At 45.0% G+C, this 22,670-nt stretch overlaps 1 protein-coding gene across 1 annotated transcript in view; it reads left to right on the forward strand.

Moving 5' to 3' along the window:
* Positions 1-17,931, forward strand: part of LOC121600631 (frizzled) — a 239,023-nt gene extending 221,092 nt beyond the window's left edge. The window contains exon 5 of the mRNA XM_041929405.1: positions 11,194-17,931. Coding sequence (XP_041785339.1) covers positions 11,194-11,720 — 527 coding nt within the window. The 3' untranslated portion in view covers positions 11,721-17,931. The remainder of the gene's footprint in view (positions 1-11,193) is intronic.
* Positions 17,932-22,670: the final 4,739 nt, after the last annotated feature.

Consider the following 22,670-nt stretch of genomic DNA (forward strand, 5'->3'; position numbering starts at 1 on the left):
TGCAAAGATGTTTTTTTTTCTTTCGCTCTCCAAATTTATGAACGTTTATTAAATATGCTAAATCACGACGGGATCTGTGTGTGTGTGTGTGTGTGTCTCTTTTCCATTCTATTTATGCTCCTCTGAGCCTACAAACAATCACGACTCTCGGTGACCGTTCTTTTTTTCCCTAGTTCTGTGCCATGCTGCCTTCGATATATCGCGCGAAACGTGCGGCGTGGGGCCCCGGTTTGCCCAGGTCATTGATCTTGGCCTGAAAAGTTTTCAGCGTGAGCCTCTCGCGCAGCCGGAGTTGACATTCTGAATTCCTACTCCATCAGTAGCCGTGTCCGTGGGTGCCGGTGGTTCATGCTGAGAAAGATCAAAAGTCGACAGTCGACAGTCGGGACGGGGTGTAGAGGTTTTCTCACCCCGCAATCATGGGTGGAGGGTGGCTCTGATTCCTAGAGCGACCCGCTAGGCAATGCCTAGGTGACGGAGCCGGGTACCTAGGAGAAGAAGATTGTCGGAATGATAAATTTACGATCACTGATCGAGCTTGGAAAACAGATCACCGCCACCCTGGTCGCAATTGGATGAAAAGTTTCTTTTCCACCCCCCCCCCCCCCCCTTTCTTCAGACCCGGTTTAGTGTTTGTCCCGTAGCCGGTTATTTTGGTCGCTCCCGAGTGAATGGATTAGCGAGCCGCTCCATCCTCTATGTCTATGTGCGTGTTCTTTATCTAAGATTCTTGCTGGAATGCAAGAAGTGCGCTCCTCGCAGTTCCATGACAACCAGCATTCCCGTTACCTAGCGTCTCGTTGTCATCTCGAGTGGATCGGGATCAAGAGAAATGAAGCATATTGTCGTCTGTCACGAGGTTGCATGTTTCGATGCGATGGGAAACAGTGCTGCTTATTCAGGTCCTTATCTCGCCTGCCGTCGACACACGCAGTCACGTGAGGACCACGGACACTGTCATCTGGCTGAAGACGGATTAATACACCGCAAAGGCTTCATCGTTTGCTCTCGGTCGCTCGGTTGCTCGGGGTCGGGGTGATTATCAGTGCATACATTATTGGAGACCCATTGGGAGGATTGGGTTCGTCAGGCATGTCTGCAATAAAATCCGACCAAAAACAAATGGGTGCGTCATGCGGCCAAAGTTTACGGGCTGTTGTTCTTGGATGTGTGGCAGTAATGGTTCTGATAATCCCTCCCAAGAACATGACCACGACGCAAAGCCTTCGGGGAAACCATGTTCGTTTCTCAAACCACGCCGCCTTACGGGCCCATTCGCTCAAGATCTACTTCCAACGATATTAATCCCATAAACCGGCACCGCGACATATTGATGGAAGGTGTTATTGTATCGTAAAATTCAAATGGCTCTTACCAACGAAATTCTATCCTCACAGACTCTTCTCTCTCTCTCTCTCTCTCTCAGACACACATCACACACGCGATGGCTCGTTAGTAGCGAAAATATATTATTGGCTAATAGGCGAGTCGTTCACATATTTGCGTAGCTAACTGGGGAAGTTTACAGTGCGCGCTGAGTCTAGCATTTTATGACCGTGAAACCGGAATCTCTTTCCACCAGTTTTGGGGGACCGCCGAAATTTGTGGTTTGTGGCACTAATCGCGGCGCAGCGCGATTTAGTTTTTGGGATTCGTGAGAGTTTGCAACCCAACCGCCATCGCGCGTGAAAGAGGAAACCCACGGAAAGCGATCGACCGATACCGATACCGAGGAGTTGTCGCTTGGCCCTATAGACCTGAACAGTTCAAGCTTTGAAAACGTCAGCTATTTATCAATCAATCACAGGGTCGTCCCCCCTTCTTATCCTGCTGTGACTGTTGGTGTGCTTTTCCCAGCCCGGGTGTAGTATTGTCAGAATTTGGACCTCCTCGGCGATTGATGGCAAGGTTTGTCTAAATAGTCAAATTCTTCGTGTCCAGAATGTTGAACCCATTCTCCCATTACCGGTTTAGAATTCTTGCTAGATCTTGGGGCGAGATTGTAAATAACAGAGCACCCGGACATAATTTACAACAGCAGGATTGCAAACAATTAATTATTGTCAGTAGGGTTTGTTTTTTTTTTTTGTTTTAGCTGGGGTTTTCAATGTCTTCCAAAGTGTGTTCTTAAAAATAGCTTGTACCAGCGCCCACGCCTCACCACGGGCTTTTGTCGATGTCGAGCTTTGCGAGACGTTCTCGGTCTAATTAGGCGTACCCCAAAATTCGACATCATTAACTGCTGTGTCCGGCTGTGCGAACATGAGGTACTTTCGTTTTAGACGAGCATCATTTAAGAGCCGCTCGAATGGCTCTTCTGATCTCCTTCTTCCCATCTCTAGTGATACCACTTTTGCTTCTTTGTTTGGCTACGTGGAGTCACTTGTAAAAAATAAAATGAAAGTACTACGCTCTCCTTCAGTGTTTCTCAGGGAGAACGATACGTACGAAGGAATTTAAAAATAAAGACATTAAACCTTACAATTGTGTGGCCAAACAACGACCGATGTTCTTCACTCGCTGGAATTAGTTTTGTCCCCGCGGGCTATGTTTGTTTTTGTATACACGCTTCATCTTCGCCGTTCGGCTAAGGTCCCAGATGACATCGGGATCATCACACGCAAACACCGCTGCGGAGCCCCGAGGGCGCCGCCTTCACCGCCATAAACGATCCATCAGCACAACTTAAGGCACACCTATGATTATCCTGTAATCACGATCGTTTATTTTATTTCATAAAATTTAATACCTTCCGAGTGCAAATACCGTACCAGCGGCGCTTCGTTCTCGGTCCCGGTACTCCCGATAACCGTTTGCGACAGTCTGCAGATTAGCAATGTCTGGGCGCTGGGTCTGCACACTGCTACTACTACTGTGTCCGACCGAAGAGCGGCCGACTGCTGGCCGAGCCTGAGCAAAGATCATTGGGGCTGCAATTTATAGAGCATTCTCCGCTGTGCGAAGGCTTCAGGATCTCTTGCATGCTGCACGGCATTATCCGCCCAAGATATATGCCCGCCGGGTGATTGCGCCAATTCAACACAAGCCCATCACAGCTCGACGACGAACAAACAGGCGACCTACAACTTTATTACACCACAGCACAGCACATGTAGAAAGACGATGCGCGCAGGAGGTGCTGTTAAAAATTATTTAATTTAACATTATTTCACTCTTTGCAAATGGACGAATGGCGTTTTTAGCAGAGAAGCTGCGTCGTTGTGCGGTGTTCCTACAACACCGGTAAGTAAAATCCCATTAGGGAGTCGGGCCCCGGTTGCCTAAGATATGGGCAAGTTAAACATCGCGTAAAGGTTGTTTTTTTTTCCTTCGCCGAGCTACTTCGTGCCTGTTATGCGTATTTGCGATACCACCACCGTCTATCCTTTGATTGCGTTACATACATCAATCAATTATGCAGTGATGGGTAGAGCGTTTTATTAATGTTTTATCAGACATAAAATCAAGCTTCCAATGGATGCTGGTAGATCATGAAGTAGCAGCTACACCCAGCGCTCGGTCGCATTACTCCAGGAGGATGAAAAGAGGACAGGGTTAGTGGGATGAGCAGGAAAATGACGAAAATTGGAAGACGCGCAAAAGCGTTTGCACTGTGGGATTTGAGGGGTTGTCAGAATATAAATTTTAGGTTCAAATTTTTCAAGGATTTTTGTAGCAAAACTAAAAAATGTAAAGTCAAAAACACGAACTTTTTAAATATGCTATAAATTATTTTATTAAAGTTTTGTGTAACGAAATAATATTCATATAGTTTGTCATAAACATCCCGACATGAAAAGTTCTCTTTTCTAGATATCCAATATTGTGTTGAGTCCGCTGAGATGATTTTCACTAAGAACTACGAGTAAAACCATTGCTTTTAACGTCTTTCTATGGTAACGCTATTAGTACCTTGGCTTTACTGGCAATAAATCCGGATTGCTGACGCATTTATAAATTTTAAATCATTAAATCATCTTACCTGGTTGACGTCTGTAGGTCTTCAATACTTCGGGAGCTTTCGGGATGAATAAAGACTCCAAATTTGAAACGTTGTTAAATTCATAAAGTCTAAGATCTTAACATTGGGTCGAGATTTTAAAGTTCTATGTATATTCCAAGATCGTAACAAACCAAGTAAATTATAGCTCAATGTAGATCAGAGTTCAGAATCAAGGTCCATTAGAAGATAAAGTGCATTTTAACAAAAATTAACCACTGAGGTGCTAAATCTTTTTGTTTGATTTAAAATGCGATCTTAAAATACTATATCAACAAACTTGACCAAAAATGAAAAAAACATTATCCACCGTGGAGAGCAACCAACAGGTACACACAGTATCCAAATAAGCCCTTTAATTTGATGAAAAGCACAACGAACGCTACTGCTCTTGCACGCGTCAAGGTTGAGCCCGTTGAGACGCTAGCGATACCTACCTGCGAAAGCTATCTGTTTTCATGTGCGCAGCGCTTAACTCTCGTATATCCCCAACCGTCTCCAGTAAAGTGAAAAACATCCCAAACCACCACCACCACTTCCACCGGATGGATGGATGGATGATGATCCTTCCCATCTTCGTTTGGGGCGGTGCGTGTGCCACAGCTGCGTTCCTCCTGCACTTATCGTTTGATGTGATTTTAATAATTTATTTTATTGAACCATTTATCGGGAGCGTTATCGGGCTCTTGGGGAGGGGCTCTGGGTGGTGAAGTAAAACGGGTGAGAGAATGATAAACTGGTGATGGTGAATCGCGTGTGTAGAGCGAGTTCGGTTGTGTAAAGAGGTGCAGCTGAAGATGGATGCTGCTGGTGCGGTAAAGATGTTTTACCGGTTGGGCGGATGTTCGGATATCTTAACTGGGTGATGTGGTGAGCTAAATTAGATTCTCCCCGTGTGTGTCGTGCCTGCCAAATGGCTCATTACGATTGAGTGTTCAAGCGGGGTCTTTTTTTTCTAGATAAAGCGCTTTACCTTCCAGTCATTTCGATACATCAAAAGTGTCGTAAAGTGTGGGGAACGATCCGATACTCTTGCGTATCGTCTCCTCGAGGTACTAACAAGTGGTCGTGAAAGGAAATTAAAAGAAGCGATTTCTTATCATACAGCTTTATTGTGCTGCTGTGCTATCGAAGAAAATGGTGCTATTCTTAAACAGCACGGAAGCCTTCGCAGGAAACCGCAAGAATGTCCACCCCACGGCACAAAGGCACAGAAAATAGCTTTCGCTTGAAAGGCTTTCAGTGCTGCTGCTGCTGCACCAATCCAACCAATTCCATCTGGTTTTCGCACGAGAACGAACCCGTCGCCGCATCCACCAACCCAGCGGGGGCAGCATACGATTCATTTTAAATACACCCATAAATTATCAATTTTTCATTTATATTACTGTCCAGCCATCAGCACCACCACCACCGGCTGTCCCATCCACAAGAAAAGCAAAGCAAACTCCCTCCCACTGAGCCGAGAGCAGCGCTGGCCAGCGGAGAAAAATGGCCCCGACTGCGTGGAATAGTACAGTACCGAGTGCTGCTAGCTGGCCCGGCTGGGTGTGTCCTTTTTCGGTACCGACGGTTCCCTGTTTCCCGGGGCTTATTGCAGCACACAACGGGTACAGTGCCCGGCAGCCGAAGATTTCCGGCCCGGAGCAGGTTTGCCGTTTCCTTACCACTCAGAAAAAGATGAGTGCTCGCTCTGGGGCGGTGGTGGCCACCAAGACTTCTGTCTTGTCCTGTACACCACCGTGTGCTCGCTCCACTGTTGCGACATAAATTTTCTGCCATTTTCCATTAGACGTCCCCGTGGCCATTTAAAAAGGAAATCCGATATTAACGTCCTCCAGCACAGAGCGCGCGTGTATACGTGTGTCTGTGTGGAAGGTGGGCATCGTCCCATAAGCTCCCATTCTGCGGGAATGTCGAAGAAATGTATCACTTTTCAGTGGTCCCCGGCCACTTTGCCCCTCTCTATGTTGAATGCAACTTTCTTCACAGTTCCTGCGTTGCTTGCGAGAGAGAGCGAGAAGGATATTGTTGCTGCTGGAACTGATTGAATTTAAGTGCCACTCTCCGAGTCTCAAAGTCAGTACTGGTAGAGGTCCGTGTGGGCGGTTATGGGTTATGAGCCTTGGGTTAAGGGGATGGGACGTTCGCTCCTGCTGTAAGAAACGCTCGTCGAACGCTTTAAGAAGCTGTGTGTAGGCATCGGAATAAATTTTATCCAATTTCTGAGAATGAATTCAATTTCCCAGTATTGTTGCGGGCTGTTTCATCCGCTTTTTTTGAACGATGAAGCTTTGAATAAACACACCCCCTTCCCTTGCTTTGGTTTTATTTACTTAAACTTCTTTCTCCAATGGGCTCCATCATGTCCTATTCCAAAGGGAAGATCATCCGAATTGAATATTTAAAGTCGTGCTTCTCGCTGGAAGTGTGTAACTCTCGTGCTGTCTTTTCTCCATTCCGGAAAGAAGGGTGCGAGTATTGTCGGTAGGCAAATTTAGCTTGCAATTTAATCTTCTGATCTGCAAAATAGTTGTCCGTAATTGGATCCGTCAGTTAAACTTAACCCGGCAGTAAAGATACACGCGTCGCACCCCTTGGATGCTTGGGATTTACTTCCCTCGTTACGTCGTACCTTCCAAACAACCACCAAACGGTTCGTACGATTTTGCCCGTGTCGTTCCACGCGCGACCTTCCACGCATACAGAAGACGTCGCGTCCGACGGGGGCCTGCCGTTTGCCGGTTGCGCGAAATTAATTACATATTAAGATTCCGTTCGGCTAGTAGTGCAAGCAGCACAGGCTCGCGTGCATGTCTGTCAAGTTTTGCAGAAGCTCGCGTCCCGGACACGCACTTTCTTCCAGTGCCAGCGAATACCGGTTTAACTGGGCGCTGCTTCAACCCCACTTCCCGCTTGTTAGGACCATTAGAACCTACCGCTTCCCGCTGGTGGTGGTTGTCTTCTGCCCTCCGCCTGAGTCTGAGCGAACGCTCGTTCGTTGTCTGATTACACTGCCAGCTTCTCGGTGCTAGAACCAAACGAGAAATAAGGTGTACTTAGTCCAAACCCCGCCGTTTGCAGCAGTACACACAGTGGTACGTACCGTAGGTGATTTTCCTATCGATTTTGCGCGGTGGCCTGGGGCACACCAAAGTGAGTGCAAATGATATAAAGTGGGCATAATGAAAGGCTTCCTGGTGAGGCGCCGATTGCTACCGGCCATTTTCGCTCCCACTCACTCGCTCGCTCGCACGGCTCTCCGGCGGGCATGCCCGTTAGCCGAAATGGCGATCACGATCCGTTAGCTCGCGCGAGACCCGCGATGCGACCCGTCCAGATTAGACGCAATTAACGTCAGTAACGAGTGCAAATGTTCTGACAGCTTTCCGATTGCTTGATTGATTTCACACCAGGGTCAAGGCATCGTAGCCCGGCCCGGCCCGGCAAACAACAACAAGCAACACAACCCCGCCGGGAATATAGCGGGAAGGTCGCGTCCGGTTGTTTTGCGCACTACCACCTACCACGGGATTGCGGTGCCCGGATGATGGGGCCACTTTCGTAGGTCATGTTTTAGGCCGTAGGTATTTGTGTGGTTCCACCGTTCCGGAGCTGGAATGAGATGGCACAAAACGGGCCGCCGAGGTGTTAATGGACGTAACTGTTGCCCCCGAATGTGCCTTTTTCCGGGACGCTTTTCTCACAGGGATCCTGGGTTTACACGGCCTACTGTTTCGAAAGAAGTTATGCCGGATAAAATATATAAGCTATTTGATTTTCTCGTCTTTTAGTGGCGATACTTTCATAAATATGTCTACTGCATGTCAATTAAATCAATATGCAAAATCAAAAGTAAAAGGAAATATGGAAACATGAACCAAAATGGGCATGTAAAGTATTTTATCACAAATCTTTAACAATAGTTTATTTAAGAAGGAACTTTTTACTTGAAGTTTGGTGTCAGTACCAAGGATCTTATCATAAGTATCATCTTGTTTTTAAAAAAATGCAAGAACACTTTAAAAAAGTTATATTTTTGCTACACTGAACGAAATGGTCTTATAGCAAAATGCCAATGGATGAAGAATGACCGAAACAATGAAGTATGCAGGTTCTACTAAGTTATGTTGCGATGTGTGGTGCTGCATTTTGTCGCTCACGAAACTTACTTTGACTCCTACAATGTATTGATACAAAATCTGATTCAGATTCATGATTCTAAATGAATCTTTGAAGTGGTTTAATGAATCTGAATATTGGTTGGAAAGATTCACGAATCTCTATGGATTCATGAACCTCAAGGGATTCCTAAATCTCCAAAGAGTCATAGAGCATGAGCTTCTTATTATTCTTTTTCTTGGCGTAATCTCCTTGGCATGCTAGCCTAATACAGGCTTTCGAGACTTCTTGGGCAAATACCAAGCAGCTGCAGACGGTCCATGCGAGGCTTGAACCCACCACGGGCGTGTTTTCAAGTCATGTGAGCTCTGTGCCATGAGTTCGCTCAAATTCAATATTTTGAAAGTCAAACATCTCTAAAGATTCATGAGTTCCTGGAGATGTATCAATCTCAATGGATTCTTGAATCTTATAGATTCCTGAATCTTTGAAGTATCATTTGGAACCATAGCGTTATCAAGTGTCTGTCATAGAATCTATCCATTTCCACGAAGTTAGACTGAAAGGAATGGCCTCAATTGAAGGTGTTTTGCATATTTTTGCACGCAAGTTGATAAACATGCATTGACTGGTTTCTTTTTCGAAAGCTAGGGACTAGTGTCATACAAAACGTTGAATGATCGCTAACAAAACGGTTGATTTTTATCTAATACTTCCTCAATCCAGAATCACAAACACAAAGTATAAATCATTTCTTTGAGCACAGTCTTCAACCCTTTGACTTTGTTTTACAGTTAACTTAGGTGTCCATCTTGCCCTCTAGTCCCATATCCTCGCCACTGGCTTTGGTCTTTGTTCCAACCATAACGCACTTAAAACCCTCTAACCTGCGAACAGGACCCCATTGATATGTTACTCCCAAAACGAATTCTTCTTCAACCCCTCAGCACACTACAGCAACGGCAAACAAATCACATTTTAGCAACACTTTCCCTGTACTACCCTTTCTCTCAAGCATCCATTTATGAACGGCTACGTGGGTTTTCCCCCCAATTTCGTCTGAAATGTTATTTCGATAAGTTTGGCTGCCGCGTGGGTCTCGTCCGTCCCAGGTGTCAAATGTTGATGGTAAAAACAAATTGCCCGATGTGTGCCCGAAGACAACATTTCGCATGATGTTTGTTTTCTCCATAGTGTAGTGCCGTAACACAATCAATCAAACTCTGATTTTTACGTGCCCCAATCCTCACGGGGAAGAAGTGCGCAGGAAGTGGAAGCGAAAGCATCCTTCAATGAGCGTTCTTTTGGGGCGTCGATTGAGCTTCCTTTTTTTTCTCAACTCCTGCAAAAGAAGGGAAAAGTTTGATGATGTTGTTAAAGCTAGCAGAGCAGCTGGGTTAGAAGCAACAACAAAAAAACAAATGAATGTGTGAGCGCTCGCTATATCTCCCCCCGTTTTGTGCGCTGATGAAATTGTGGCAAAACTGACAGCATGCGTTCCTGAGCGTTATTTCCCCCGAGCATAATCAGAGAGCACTTTCCGCGCGAGCTTTTCTTTCCCTTTTCCTGCTGTTTTCCGAATGAAGTTTTGCACCACGCGGGGTCCAAAGTTTTGCCTTGTTGTGCCACAAGAAACCACAAGAGACCGGGTGTGTGTGTGTGTGTGTGTGCCTCGGATGATTGTTGGAGCAACATCTACATCGTTTGCCATCCGGTGCTTTGCTCACGGCGAACGTCCTTGCGACAAATGAGAGCGACCAAAGAATTTCCGACCAATAAAAAAAGGGTGAAAAAGTGTGGCGCACACATATCCCGTGGTGAGGCAAATTGTGATGCGCCCTCAACCCCGAGAAAACGATGATCATGTTGGCACGGGTGTTTGCCCAAACGTCCGTATGATAATTTATGCAAATCCGTCCACTTCGCGATAATCACTATCGCTTCGTGTGCAAACCGAGCGCGCGGCAACAAAAGGGACACGAGGGGGATGGGTTGGGATGAAGGGGTTGAGAAAACCGCACGCGAAATCCACCGAAATGAACGTTTATGTAAAACACAGAGCGACGCGACACAGTACGCGACGGATGTGTTTTGAAGCGTGCCGAGAATGTAGATTTTCCATCCCGAGACGCGGGGGAGCCTAAAATGGATAGTGTCCTCGTGTCCTCCCATACTTTTCTAAACGAAAAGAAACACAACTTGTGTCGGGGTGGAAAAGTGGTCAGCTATTAATTGGACCGCGCGGGTGTTGCTTTCCCGGGGACACCGACGGACGATTTGCGATGAAAGCGGCAAGATAGCGCTCGAAACGAGCTCGAATTACAGCCACCATTTAATCGAATCGAGCTGAATTGGAACGGTTTTTGTCCTCTCTTTCTTTCTCTCTCTCTCGCCCCATTGAAGCTCATAAAACCAACAAAAAAATGGCACAGCCAGAGCTTGCCAGACGACAACATAACTGTGAATGAAGAGCGTACGTACCGTACCCCCTGCCATGGTGGCGGCGTGTTGTGCGTTTCATTTTACAAACTTACACACCAGGCCACAAGGCAAGAACGTTGCCATCACACACTGGCAAGAAGCAGCAGGTTCTGAGGAATTGGAGTTATTGCGGCGGGGTCTCTCCGTAGTAATCCGCACACTCTTGCTGCTTCAGTCTGTGAGTGCCTCAAATAGAACGATTAGGCTTTCGAGAAAGCAAGGCTGCAAAGCGGCTGTGATTAATGCTTATACTCTCGAGGCTCGTGAGGCACTGGTATGTGCTTTCCTCCCTTTTGCACCCCGTCAGCTTTGTTGATGGACCAGAGGACGTAAATGTAACGGGACGTCCCGTCGAGGTGTGTACCAGCCCCATTCTTTAATTTAATTATAGTTCTTACAACCTCCCGCTGGGGGGTAAGAACGATGTGAAGAACTGCTTCAAGCGATCCTCTTTGCATTTGCAGCTTTACCTTCATCGGATGATTCTATTAACCTCTCTTTCCGCCGCTCCTCCAATAGCGCAACGATCCTAAAAAACCAACGCCAACCCCTCTAAACACGCATCTTTCCCTTTTTTCTGTTTTTTCCAGGTGACGTTCTGTCAGGTGTTTGCTTCGTCGGTCAGCTGGACACACACTCGCTCGCCATGTTTCTGCTGATACCGCTCGTGATCTACCTGTCGATCGGGGGCATCTTCCTGCTGGCCGGCTTCGTGTCGCTGTTCCGCATTCGCACCGTGATGAAGCACGACGGCACCCGCACCGACAAGCTGGAGCGGTTGATGCTGCGCATCGGGTTCTTCAGCGGGCTGTTCATCCTGCCCTCGCTCGGCTACCTGGCCTGCCTGTTCTACGAGTACTATCACTTCGACGACTGGATGATCCAGTGGAACCGGCAGATGTGCAAAATCTTCTCGATCCCGTGTCCGGCGGCCCGGCACGGCCCGCCCGACCCGAAGCCAATCTTTCACATCTACATGGTGAAGTACGTCTGCTCGATGCTGGTCGGCGTGACGTCGAGCGTGTGGCTGTGGTCGGGCAAAACCGTCGTCAGCTGGCGGCAGTTTGCCGAGCGGCTCCAGGGCAAGGACACGCGGAGCCGCGGTGCGTACGTCTAGTAGAGGGTAACGCGGGTGCGCATCGTCGCCCACCACCATCCGGCGGTGCGCATTACCGCGCGAGTCATTAGGTTTTAGGAAGAGGCGTCCTCATCATCCTCCTCATCACGATCATCCCCATGCTCATCGCACACAGACCGATCGATCACCGACCACCAGCAGAGGGCGGGAGCACTTCAACCGTACGCCTCGAAAGCTCACACAAAGCCCCGCAACACAGTAGCAGCAGCAGCAGCAGTGGAAGGAAGCTGACACGCAGAGAGAAGGGTTTCCGGCATTGAACTCCCCCTTGCAACAGGGGGAGCGAGATGCGTAAAGTAGGGCCGCATAATTTAGACATAAGGATATATGTTTCGTTCGAGGTTTAATTTTGCGAATGACCAAATATCTCTGTAGTACACAGGCATCGGTTTAGTGGTAGCGTGTAGCGCGTTATAGAATTATTCAGCATCCCCGCCCGCTCGATGCAGCTTACATTGTACAGATCCGACTTTTTACTTCGTTTGCTAGCTTACACACAATATCTGGCCTGACGCGGGGCCGCTTCATTACGCGTTGGACAGGTGTGGTAGGAATTTGTATTCAGAGAGAGAAGAAATGAAATACGTTAATGTGATGCGAAAGAGATAGAGTAGAAGAAGAGGGGAGTCGCCGTTGCTTGGTAAAGAAGAAGTTCCCGCAACTCTGTGGAAGGAGTCCTACGGAATTGGCTACGCTTTAGTTAAGAGTAATAGGACATCAGTACGCGAATCTTTTGCACACCGTACTCCGAGAGTGTGCTAAGAGAATACCTATGTATGTGTAAGAGAGTTAGAAGCCAACTGTAGGACTGTCCAACTGTCTAGCGCTGTACCATACCTACCTACCTACCTAAGCCTGCCTACCTTCGTAAAGTAGATGTGGTAATACTGTCGTGTCGATGCATCCTCATCCCGCCAAACAAAAAAAAATCGGGACCTCTGTAGCACTCTCCTGCTCGAACAGCATTAACTCTGTACATAGCGAACGTTATCTAGGATCTTGTTTGTCGGTGGTAAAAGGTGGAGGTCCTCACTGCTTACCACGTGAGAAGGTAGTACGAAAGCGCGAATTTTGCGAATTTTGCGCCGTGTAAAATAGTTAAGAACAGAGCTCCAAAAACCGCCTGCCAACAGGCGGTTGCATTGCATTTAGCATCTAGTTTCGTTCCCCATCTCGTATCTTTAAGTCGCAAATTGTTGTTGAAAGCCACACACATCCACACTCCACTGCTGTGTGTGTGTGTGTTTGCCTGCCGTCCCGTGAAGTCACCCTGCCCGGAATGAACTCCTGTTGGCAGCGGTTCAACAAGACTTGGCACAGATGAGAGTGCTATGAGTGCTGCTTTACAGTGAGCGCACTTTACAATGCGATCCAATCCGTTTTTCCCATCATCATCATCTTGGCTTTCCCCCGATGCTCCCAAAAACGCGACATTTAAAGCTCTGTATGCCCGTGCCAACGTACCGATGCTAATCCTATCCCACTAATTAAGGGCCGTACGCCGAACCAACCAAACAGCGGGGGGCCAATCTTGCTCGGTGTGCGATGGCGTGTGCTCCCGAAATCCTTTCGCCCCCGGCCGCAACTTTGGCGAAGTATGTCATTACTGGCAGGAATTGTTCTGCCGGAACGCTCCGAAATCCAATCGTCGTCGTCGTCGTCATACATGAATATTAATGACAGTGTGTAAGCCATTATCGGTAGTGGCTGCGCATGGGTGTGCGCCCGGTGATGTCCTTGCAGCGTCTCCCTCGAAATGCTCCCATTGCTGGTGTGCCCGGTCAAGGATGTGTTGTGTAGTTTGCGTCCTCATTATCCCTTGGCCGTAGAGGGCGCGCGTGCGGTAGTGATTTGAGATTCCGATAGTGTCACATCGTTCGTGTCCTCTTGTGTTTCTCTCCACCAGACATCCACTGGTAATAGCAACCCAGCAGCAGCAGCAGCAAGCAACCGCAAGGTCCTTTAGCGTGACAGAACAAGAATTGTATAATTGGAAGCAGAGAATCCTCATCACACTCACACACACACACACACACGCGGACACACAATTCGAAACGCGGACGATGCCATTAATTATCTGAAGCAGATTATATAGGGACCCGGGTCTTCGGCAAGTTTTACCTCCCCCGCCCGGCAAATGGGGATTTCCATAGTAAAATAAGGGGGAAGTAAATTCTGTCGATGTTTTGGGGTTTTGGGGTTTCGAGCTCGGTTGTAAAGTAACGCCGCTGGCGCCCGCGGTACCACGTGCCTGGGAAAGTTAATTAATCATGGTGTGGACGGGGACTGCTCCCTCTTATCTCTGTGCTGTGACGTATGAGGACAGTTTTTGACACATCCAACGATAGGGACGATTTAAAAAAAAAGCAAAGCCAATCCTGAAAAGCAACAGCAGCAAAAAGCTCCTTTTTTTGGGGTAAAGCAACAAGCGTTTCCTGGAGCCGTGATCCTTTTGACCTTTGAGCTGTCAGCTATATCCACTTTTGAGCGCTTCGCCTCGAAGATGTCACACAATTATATTTCAATTAACAATTATCTCCTGCTCTCAGAAGAGAGGGAGAGAGATAGATTGCTGATTGCCAGTGGGAAGGAACTGGGGAACTGTTAGAATCGGGCGTTTGTCTTCGGGCCCAAAACCGAGCGCGATAAGTGCCAGTCAAAGAGAGGTTATAAATTAATGCGTCTCCAAGCATTACCGCCGCTCGCTGTTCGGGAATTACGTTACGTGGAGTGTAGAGCCTTTGAGAGGCGGTTTTAATTTTGCAACGTCCTTTTTTCTGTAGCAATGGCACATGAAACACGGGACAATGAAACGAGCCATGAAAATTAAAATGCAAAGTACACACCACCGTCAGCAGCAGCACCGTCTCGCGTTCCTGCGCCATTTCTAGCTTACTTTTGCTCCTCGTCAACCAATCCAAGAGACATCGCTTCGCATTGTTTTCCTTCCCCCTGGTCTGTTGGTGTGTGTGTGTGGTTGTTCCTTTTTGCAAATTCCTTCCTTCCTGTTGCGCGGTCGCCATACGCTGCTTGGCTTTGGTTTTGTGTGTTTTCACGTGCCGTGGGTCGTCGCCGCCGTCATCATCGCTGCGTGTTGTGCCCCCGAGCAGCGGATCGGTTGACGTGCAAATAAAATTGTGTTTATGTTTTTAATTTAATTTTACGATTATTGCTCTCTGTGCATGCTGGGGGCTCGCCCTGTCTTTTCCCTGCTCGCGCTCGCTCGGGATCGCTTTTATGAGAAACAGATTTGTGTGCGAGCGGTGTCAGTGCTTTTTGCTTGCATCTTTTCTCATTGCGTTGGTGCAGGGCGCATTCCGATGCAAAAATGTTGCTTTATTACAGGGAGTGGAGTGGCGCAAAAACCAAAAAAAACGAGCGACTGCATCGGCTGCTTTAGAGCAGCAAAAAGCTTGCACTTTGTGTTAAGGGCAGATGGGATTCCTTTTGCTTTTTTGTGCATAATAAAATTAATATTTGCCGTATCTTTTGACGCTGATGAAGCCATCCGGAGTGCTGGTTAATGGCATTGAATGGCCTATTGCATTACAATTCATTTCCCAAGCAAGGCTTCCCTTTTTGAATGAGGCGTTTTAATGCATTCGAGCTTCAGGATGAGCTTTCAGGGAGAATTCTTTTAAAGTTTATTTGCTTTTATTTTTGCTTACTTCAATTTTCAAGTGTTTTGAAAAACAACCCAATCGAACTTGCCGATCGAAATTAAGTTTTAATCGAAAAACACCAACACACTTTCCCCGCACCAACACATTTGCCTGGTGAAATGGGTTTGTTTACGCCTTTTTGCGCAGCGAGTGCTTTTTTCCTTCGCTGGCTTAAAATTGAAAGACACAACAACAAACGGATCCTTCCTTTGAATCCCGCTCCAACTTAGGGGGGGGGGCTTTCTAGCTTGAAAATAAAAAAAAAAATACAAAGCTATAGTCTGCTCGGTAAGCCAAACAGGAGCTAAACGGGGGAGAAAAAAAACTAGCCGACCCATAGTCGCGCGCAGCGCCATCTCGTTAACGATGTTTGCGGTGTCGTTTTCCTAGTTCTTCTTCCCTGCGTGTTCGGACAAAAGCTATCATCTGCACTCAAGATTGGAGCTGGAAAACCTCTTGAAAGATTTCTTATTTTCCGGGAGGGTTCCCCCTTAAAAATGGTTCCCTGGCTGCACACACAAGATGGCAACGTTTTTTATTTGCCTCCTTCTTGTCATCGGAAAACTCTCCCTTTGCTTGTGCCGACGTGTGTTGGTCGACTTGGAGAAGGCGCACCGTTGGCGCAGGATTGACGAAGGTTCCCGGGGACTCAATCAACTCTCAAGAGAGGTTTCAACTCTCGCCCTGGTTTGTCGTTCGATTGGTTTTGCCCTTGTCACTGGCAGGAGAACCACCGACAAAGATTGTCGTCCAAACGAGAAAGCGACCACTCGACGGGGGGAGGATAGGTATAGGTAAACAGATGCACGGATTTCCTTTTCTGTGTGTTCCTGTGCTAACTGACTGAGAGGTGTCCCAAGGTTGCTCCTGGTGAACGAGCCAGGCCCGACACCGTCAGGCTCGAGTGGTTGGAAACGGGAATCCTTGTGCATCCGTGAGGACATTAGCGACACGAGTGTGAATTGATTTCTTCCTTCCCGGTAAAGTGTGACTGTTGAGGTGATTACTGCTGTCCCTCTGTAAGACGGCTAAAGGTCGTGGGGCAGTCTGAAGCTCACATATCATTTTTACATGCGCACAACAAACCCTCCCGACAAAAAAAGAAAAGTCGGTTGTACCGATTAATTTGTTGGCAATAATCGAGTTCTTGCTTCCGCATTTTTTTTTCGTCCCCCACCAGTTCATTCCGCTTCAGTCCTCGAAATGGGATTCGATTAATTTTCCCATGCGAAAAACAACTTTTTTTTGCTCTTCCCGCGCTTGGCCTTGCAACGGAAAAACGAGTGATCGCGATAATGGGCGATTTCTCTCCCGGGATCAATAAATAAATGTTTAACTTTGCCGACGACGACGACGATGACGCACGGCAACAACAGAGAAGGGACACACAGCAAAAAAAAGAAGTTCTCAGCTGGGGCAGCAAGCAGAATAAGAAGTTTCCCACAACCGGCCAAGCCGAATAGTGCGCCACCAGCAGAAGCGTTCGTCCTGTTAAAGCGTGAGTGCCGGGTGTCACGTAAATGGGCAAGTTACTTCCTTCGGTTTTGGTTGCAGTTTTTTTTTTTTGCTTTCCAATTTGCTTGAGCTAGTTTGGACGATACTTCAACCCGCAGGGAACCAGTCTGGAGCCATGGTTTTTGTTTTATTTGTTTTTTTTTCCACTTTTACTACTTGTCGTAATCGGCCTTTTTTTTTTTGGTTTTTAGTTACTGTGTTTTATTAATAGGAATGCAGTGTCATGATAAATGTCAGTCGGCGTTAAAATTAAAGGGCATTCGGTGTCCGGGCTTGATGATGGTGAAACGGCGGGGTGGCTTTGTGCAGGATTTTTGCAAACGGAAACAACACAACGGATGAGAGAGGAGAGAGAGAGGGTGAAAACATGTTTTGATAAACGTTTATATACAAACATTTCTCGAGTCCTGCCAAATATTATAGTGCAAGCCGTTTGGTGAAGGGCAAAATGAGACCCTCGGCCATTAAGTTGTGACTCAAAATGTGGACCCATTTCCATGCATTTTGTCAAGCGTCAAGAACGACGAACACCTGTACTTCCTATTCACTTTGTTTCAATAATTGTTGATTTCATTCTTCACAGGGTGCGTTGCAGCTTATGCAAAAACCCGAATGCAAACCTAGCAGCGCGACAAACGCCAATCGAACTCGTGTCAATTCACGATCAACCGGATAAAGCTGATCGATTACACACACTTTACTGTGAAGGAGCGAAAGAACGGGCGATCGAAAAAAAAAAACAAGAAATTGTTAAGAAGCATTTGCTTATGTTTCCTCTCTTTGTTTTTGATTGCAAAATCGAGAGATGAAGATTGGAAGTGGATAAAAATCAAAATGTTATTATTAAGAACAAAAACCAACCACTTTGCTAACGAGCTCTCGCATTTTTGTGCGCATCATCTGCGTCTGCTGCTTCAACAAAAAATGCCAAATAATCGATCAAACCCCAGTGGGAGGCGGGAGAGGTGCACATTGATCTGGTAGCTATAAATATTACAACAAAAAAAAATAAAGAAAGAAAAGTAAGAGAGACGAAGCTGATGAGCCTTTCGCCCTGCAGCAGCAGAAGATCAATTATTGGTTAGCCTGGTTTTAGCAGTTAAGTTAAGAAGAAGAAAAGCAGGAATTATTAATTGTTAAACAATGTGTCATAAAATGTAAATGCTGCAGCGCCCAGAATGTGTATGCTGTAGACGAGAAGACATCGTGCATGGTGGTGGCATCATCCCTATCGTCTGACACTGCTCTACTACACATGCTACAGAGTGGGGGACATCCGTGTTCCAGCCTGCCAGCATTTGCCTTTCATGTAGTCATTAATTTAGATTTCGTTAGCAAAAACAAACCGCTCCTTACTCATATGCAAACTGACCCGAAGATGACCACAAGATGACCCGAATCCGCTTTCGAACATCCACTAGGAGGTCAAAGTTCAAAGGGAAATGCGAAAATGCAAAGGGTAAACAGAAGTACCGTGTCCCGCGAAACTGCTTCTTGGTGTCCGGTATGTGTTTACTATATGTATATGTACAAAGCAGAGCAACAAGAGAAGAAGAAGAAGAAGAAGAAGAAGAAGAAGAAGAAGAAGAAGAAGAAGAAGAAGAAGAAGAAGAAGAAGAAGAAGAAGAAGAAGAAGAAGAAGAAGAAGAAGAAGAAGAAGAAGAGGAGGAGGAGGAGGAGGAAGAAAACATAAACAATAATGCGTAAAAATTAAAGTAAAGAAGGTTTAGTACGTTGCAGAAGTAGAAAGGGTGTGAGATGTAAGAATTAAAATCGTATTATATAAAATATCCCCAGGAAAAATGCATCAAGATGGTGAAACTCATGAGAGTGCAAAGGAAAAAAGAAAATGAAAAAGGTGTTGTATTAAACTGAACAGTGGAAAGCGAAGTAGAAACAGGAACAGGAAGGAGAACCGTATAAATATATAAATACAGAAAAACAAACAAGCAAGCAAAAAACAAAACATCACTAGAATGCGCAAAGAGGGGATTAGCATGGTAAGGATATAAAACTTGTACATGGGATTAAGTGAAGCATCGTGCATCAAAAATATGAACTATTAGAAGAATCTTTATACCGCGCTGCTTTTTTTTTTTTTTTTGCCCCACTCCTGCTGCTCGCACAGCTTTCGCTGTGAGATGCTTTCGCTGAAAGAAATTCCCGACCCGCGCCAATGCTTTCGACACTCATCGCGCTCCCCGCAATATGTTGAGCAACAAATTCCTGCGAACGCAAGCAATGTTTTCGCTAGAGGGAGGGAAGAAAATGAGTAAAAAAAAGAGGCACCGTTGTATAGGATCAGCGACGGCGAGGGATAGCATTCCTGCCAGATTCGTGGGCATGCCAATGTTGATCGAAAAATAATGTCCCTCGACGGCGACGTGGTGCGGATGTGGCGTTATCCTGTTCGTTCGACGGCACATGAACGCTTGCTTTGCTTCATGATATCGTTTTCGCCAGCGTTGAGGCCGGGCCTTGCCTTCTCCTTCGCGACGGCGTTGTTTACTGGAAAGAAAGTGGAGGGAAAAATGGAGCGCGCATAGTTTGAATGTTTATTTTAATGCTTAATTTATGCCCGGAATGTTTTTATTTAATTATATTGTTTCGTTGAAAATTGTGTTTAATGAATTTTAGTAAGCAGCTTTTGTTGGCAGTTCATGTTGTCTACCTTATTGCGTCAAATTAGGTAAAGTTTTTGTTTATTAACTCATCATTAGCAACATTCTTTGTTTGTTTTCTGTTTGTTTTGTTTTTGTTTTCAACAACTTATCTATCAAATGAGCTTTAATTTGCAGTTTTTAGATCTTTTTACATATCATTTGTTTACTTCGTTTACCATTTATTGTTATTAATGTACGATTTGTATGCTCATACCCAATTTTATTATTTTCGCTTTTATGTTTTTCATCTTCTCTGTTCCTTTGTCTTTGACTCTGTTTTTCTACTACTCATTTTCTTTTTATCCCTTATCTTTATTATGGACAGCAAAATGGAATCGAATATAATATCCGAAAGCATTGCGACTTGCTACCTAACCGTGAGTATTATTTAGCTCATTTTATTACTTCAATTATATTCGGGGTTGTGGTCTAAAAGTTATAAGATTTGGTAGTGGATTTTGAAAGAAATGACGGAAAATTTTTATTTTTATTTTGCTCTAATTCTCTAACAAATTTCTAAAATTAGTAATAAATCAATCAATGTTCAAATTTCAGTGCTTGCCGTTAATTTTACTTAATTAATTTTGATTACTGAAATGTCCACATTCCTCCTTTACAGTCTTTTCAAATCTAAACCATTCACTCTCGAAAGCTAAAAATGGAACAGTTTTGCTGCATGTCAGAATTAAAAACTAAGCGTACAATTACACTCACCATCAAACCCATTACCTTTCTTCTAAGAAATTCGGTAAATACCTTTGAAAAACGACACCACACCCCAGAACGCTCTTTCCCTAAATTCCCTCTCGAAAAGCTGTGATTTTAACCATCCCGGTGGGGTACCGTTTTCCAAGACAACGAAAACGTTGTACCGTGCTCCTCACTTTTACAGCTTTTGCTATCACCGCCAGTGTTGTAGTGTAGTGAAAGGTCATGCGAAATTTGCAATATACCGATCAGTCACACTGTGAAGCGTATAATGCTCTCGCTGCATGTTGCGTACCGGTGGGTTGATTAATGATACACCGCCTCCTGGTAAAAAGCATCGAATTTCCAATAAAATTAGGAGAGCAGATGTGGCGAGGAGAAATTTTCCTTGACAACCTAGCACAAAAATGCACTGTACGAGGACTGCAAAGCTTTGGAGTTTTTTGTTTTTTTTTTGTTTGTTTTTAGCAGATAGGAAAAATTTTCCAATAAAGGTGCAATTTTTAGATAATTTGAAGAATTTAAGTAAAGTATAGGAAAACTTTAACAATTAGCTATTGAACGTTTTATCTTTTCAAGCACTACCATTTTTCCAAAAAATCATATTAACAAAAATTTTAAACTTTTCCAAATTGGTATTACCATCATTGTAGACGCATTGCCTCTAGTGGTTGATGTTCCCATATTAAATTTGTTTAATTTAGATTTAAACCATTGCCACTTGTATTCTTCTTACTCGATCGTCACCAACTGATGGAAAATTTGGAGGTTGCATTTTTAATACCGACCCAGAAAAAGAATCCACCGAATGTTTCATCAATCTTAACACCGACTAGTTGCATTGCATACATTTAGGCGCTCGATATTAGGCAACGCTCTGACATTCTTGGAACAAAAGAGGCGAATGAGGCCAATTTAAAATAGCGAAAGTTCCTAAAATAGACAACGAAAACATTACCCATCAATTACATATAAATTCAATGCATTCAACTCAAACGATGTTGTGGTAGGCCTGAAATACATCCAAAGTTTTCAATGGAATGTTTTATTTGACAAATAAATCGTTACATATTCCGGTCCTCCTATTTCCATGCTAAATTTTAATAAAGCACCCTGCCCCCCATGCCGATTTGTTTCGCACACAATCATAAAGAACACATGTGCCTGAACATATTCATTCAGTATCGTTAGCAAGGAACTTTTCTTTTCACTCCCTAGAGAACACACACGAACATTAAAAAAAAGAGAGAGAGAGAGAGAGAGAGAGAGAGAAAGAAAGAAAGAGAGAGAGAGAGAGAGAGAGAGAGCACATATGCCGGAGAAGCTTTTATCGAAATGATAAACGAGAACATTAATACATATTACGCGTTGGCGCTCACGACAACCTCATTAAATAATGAAAAGCAAACATAGGAGGTTTTCAGGGTACACCTTGCTGTGGGGCAGGGAAAAAGTTATATAAAGAATGGAGTAAAGGAATGGCACACGGCACAATCCACTCGCAATGTTTCGTCCTTTTCCGTGTTGTCTCGTTTTCTGATCATAAACGCATATGCTGTAACAAATTTGTTTGATTTGTTTTGCATTTGTTATGAATAAACAAGTAAGCTTAATTCAAAGGAAGTTGATTTGTTTCGCATCCTTTAGGAAATCCTTTATATAATTTCGTTTCATCTCTTCAAACGAAAACAGGACAGGCATGTAATTATCATCGTGCTATGTTGATAAAGGGCAAACCAAGCTTTGCACACAAAATGCCAGCAATTAGCTATAATTTTAGGAAATTTAGATCCGTCTTGTTCCGAGCTATGATCTTGCCTTTATACTTCGTAATAAACTCTTTATTAATCTTAATAAATGTCTAACTATTGCCAAAACGACCTTAAATTTTACTCTATTACCGTCTCAATCATCTTTCTAATTCGAAACCGGATTGGAGCTACCTTAACGACTTTTCCAATTACTCAACATTCCGCGATGGAGCTTACCACAGTGAAATGAAAAACTTCACCACTCCATCACATCGAACAGCTTTCAATGACGCACTCACCCTCCCTTTGGCCTCCAAAGTGGACACGAATGAAATTTCATTTCCATCCAATAGAAATATTTTATCAAACGTATTCTCATTGCAAAAAAAATAAAATAAAATCGAAATCCCAAAAACACACCACACATGGCGTTCGCGGTGGTGGTGTATTGCGGGTCACGGATTAGGCGAATGTCCTTCAGTCTACGCTTTTTGTTCCTGCATTTGGAAAGGCTCATCCATATGTTATACGAGCAAAAAAAAAACAACATAAAATGCTTTCACCCCCAAAAACCAACCACCAAAAAAGGCTAAATTTATATGAACAAACGATTATACCACACACTCCAAC

The sequence above is a fragment of the Anopheles merus genome, chromosome 3L (genome assembly GCF_017562075.2).
Source record: "Anopheles merus strain MAF chromosome 3L, AmerM5.1, whole genome shotgun sequence".
NCBI lineage: Eukaryota > Metazoa > Arthropoda > Insecta > Diptera > Culicidae > Anopheles > Anopheles merus.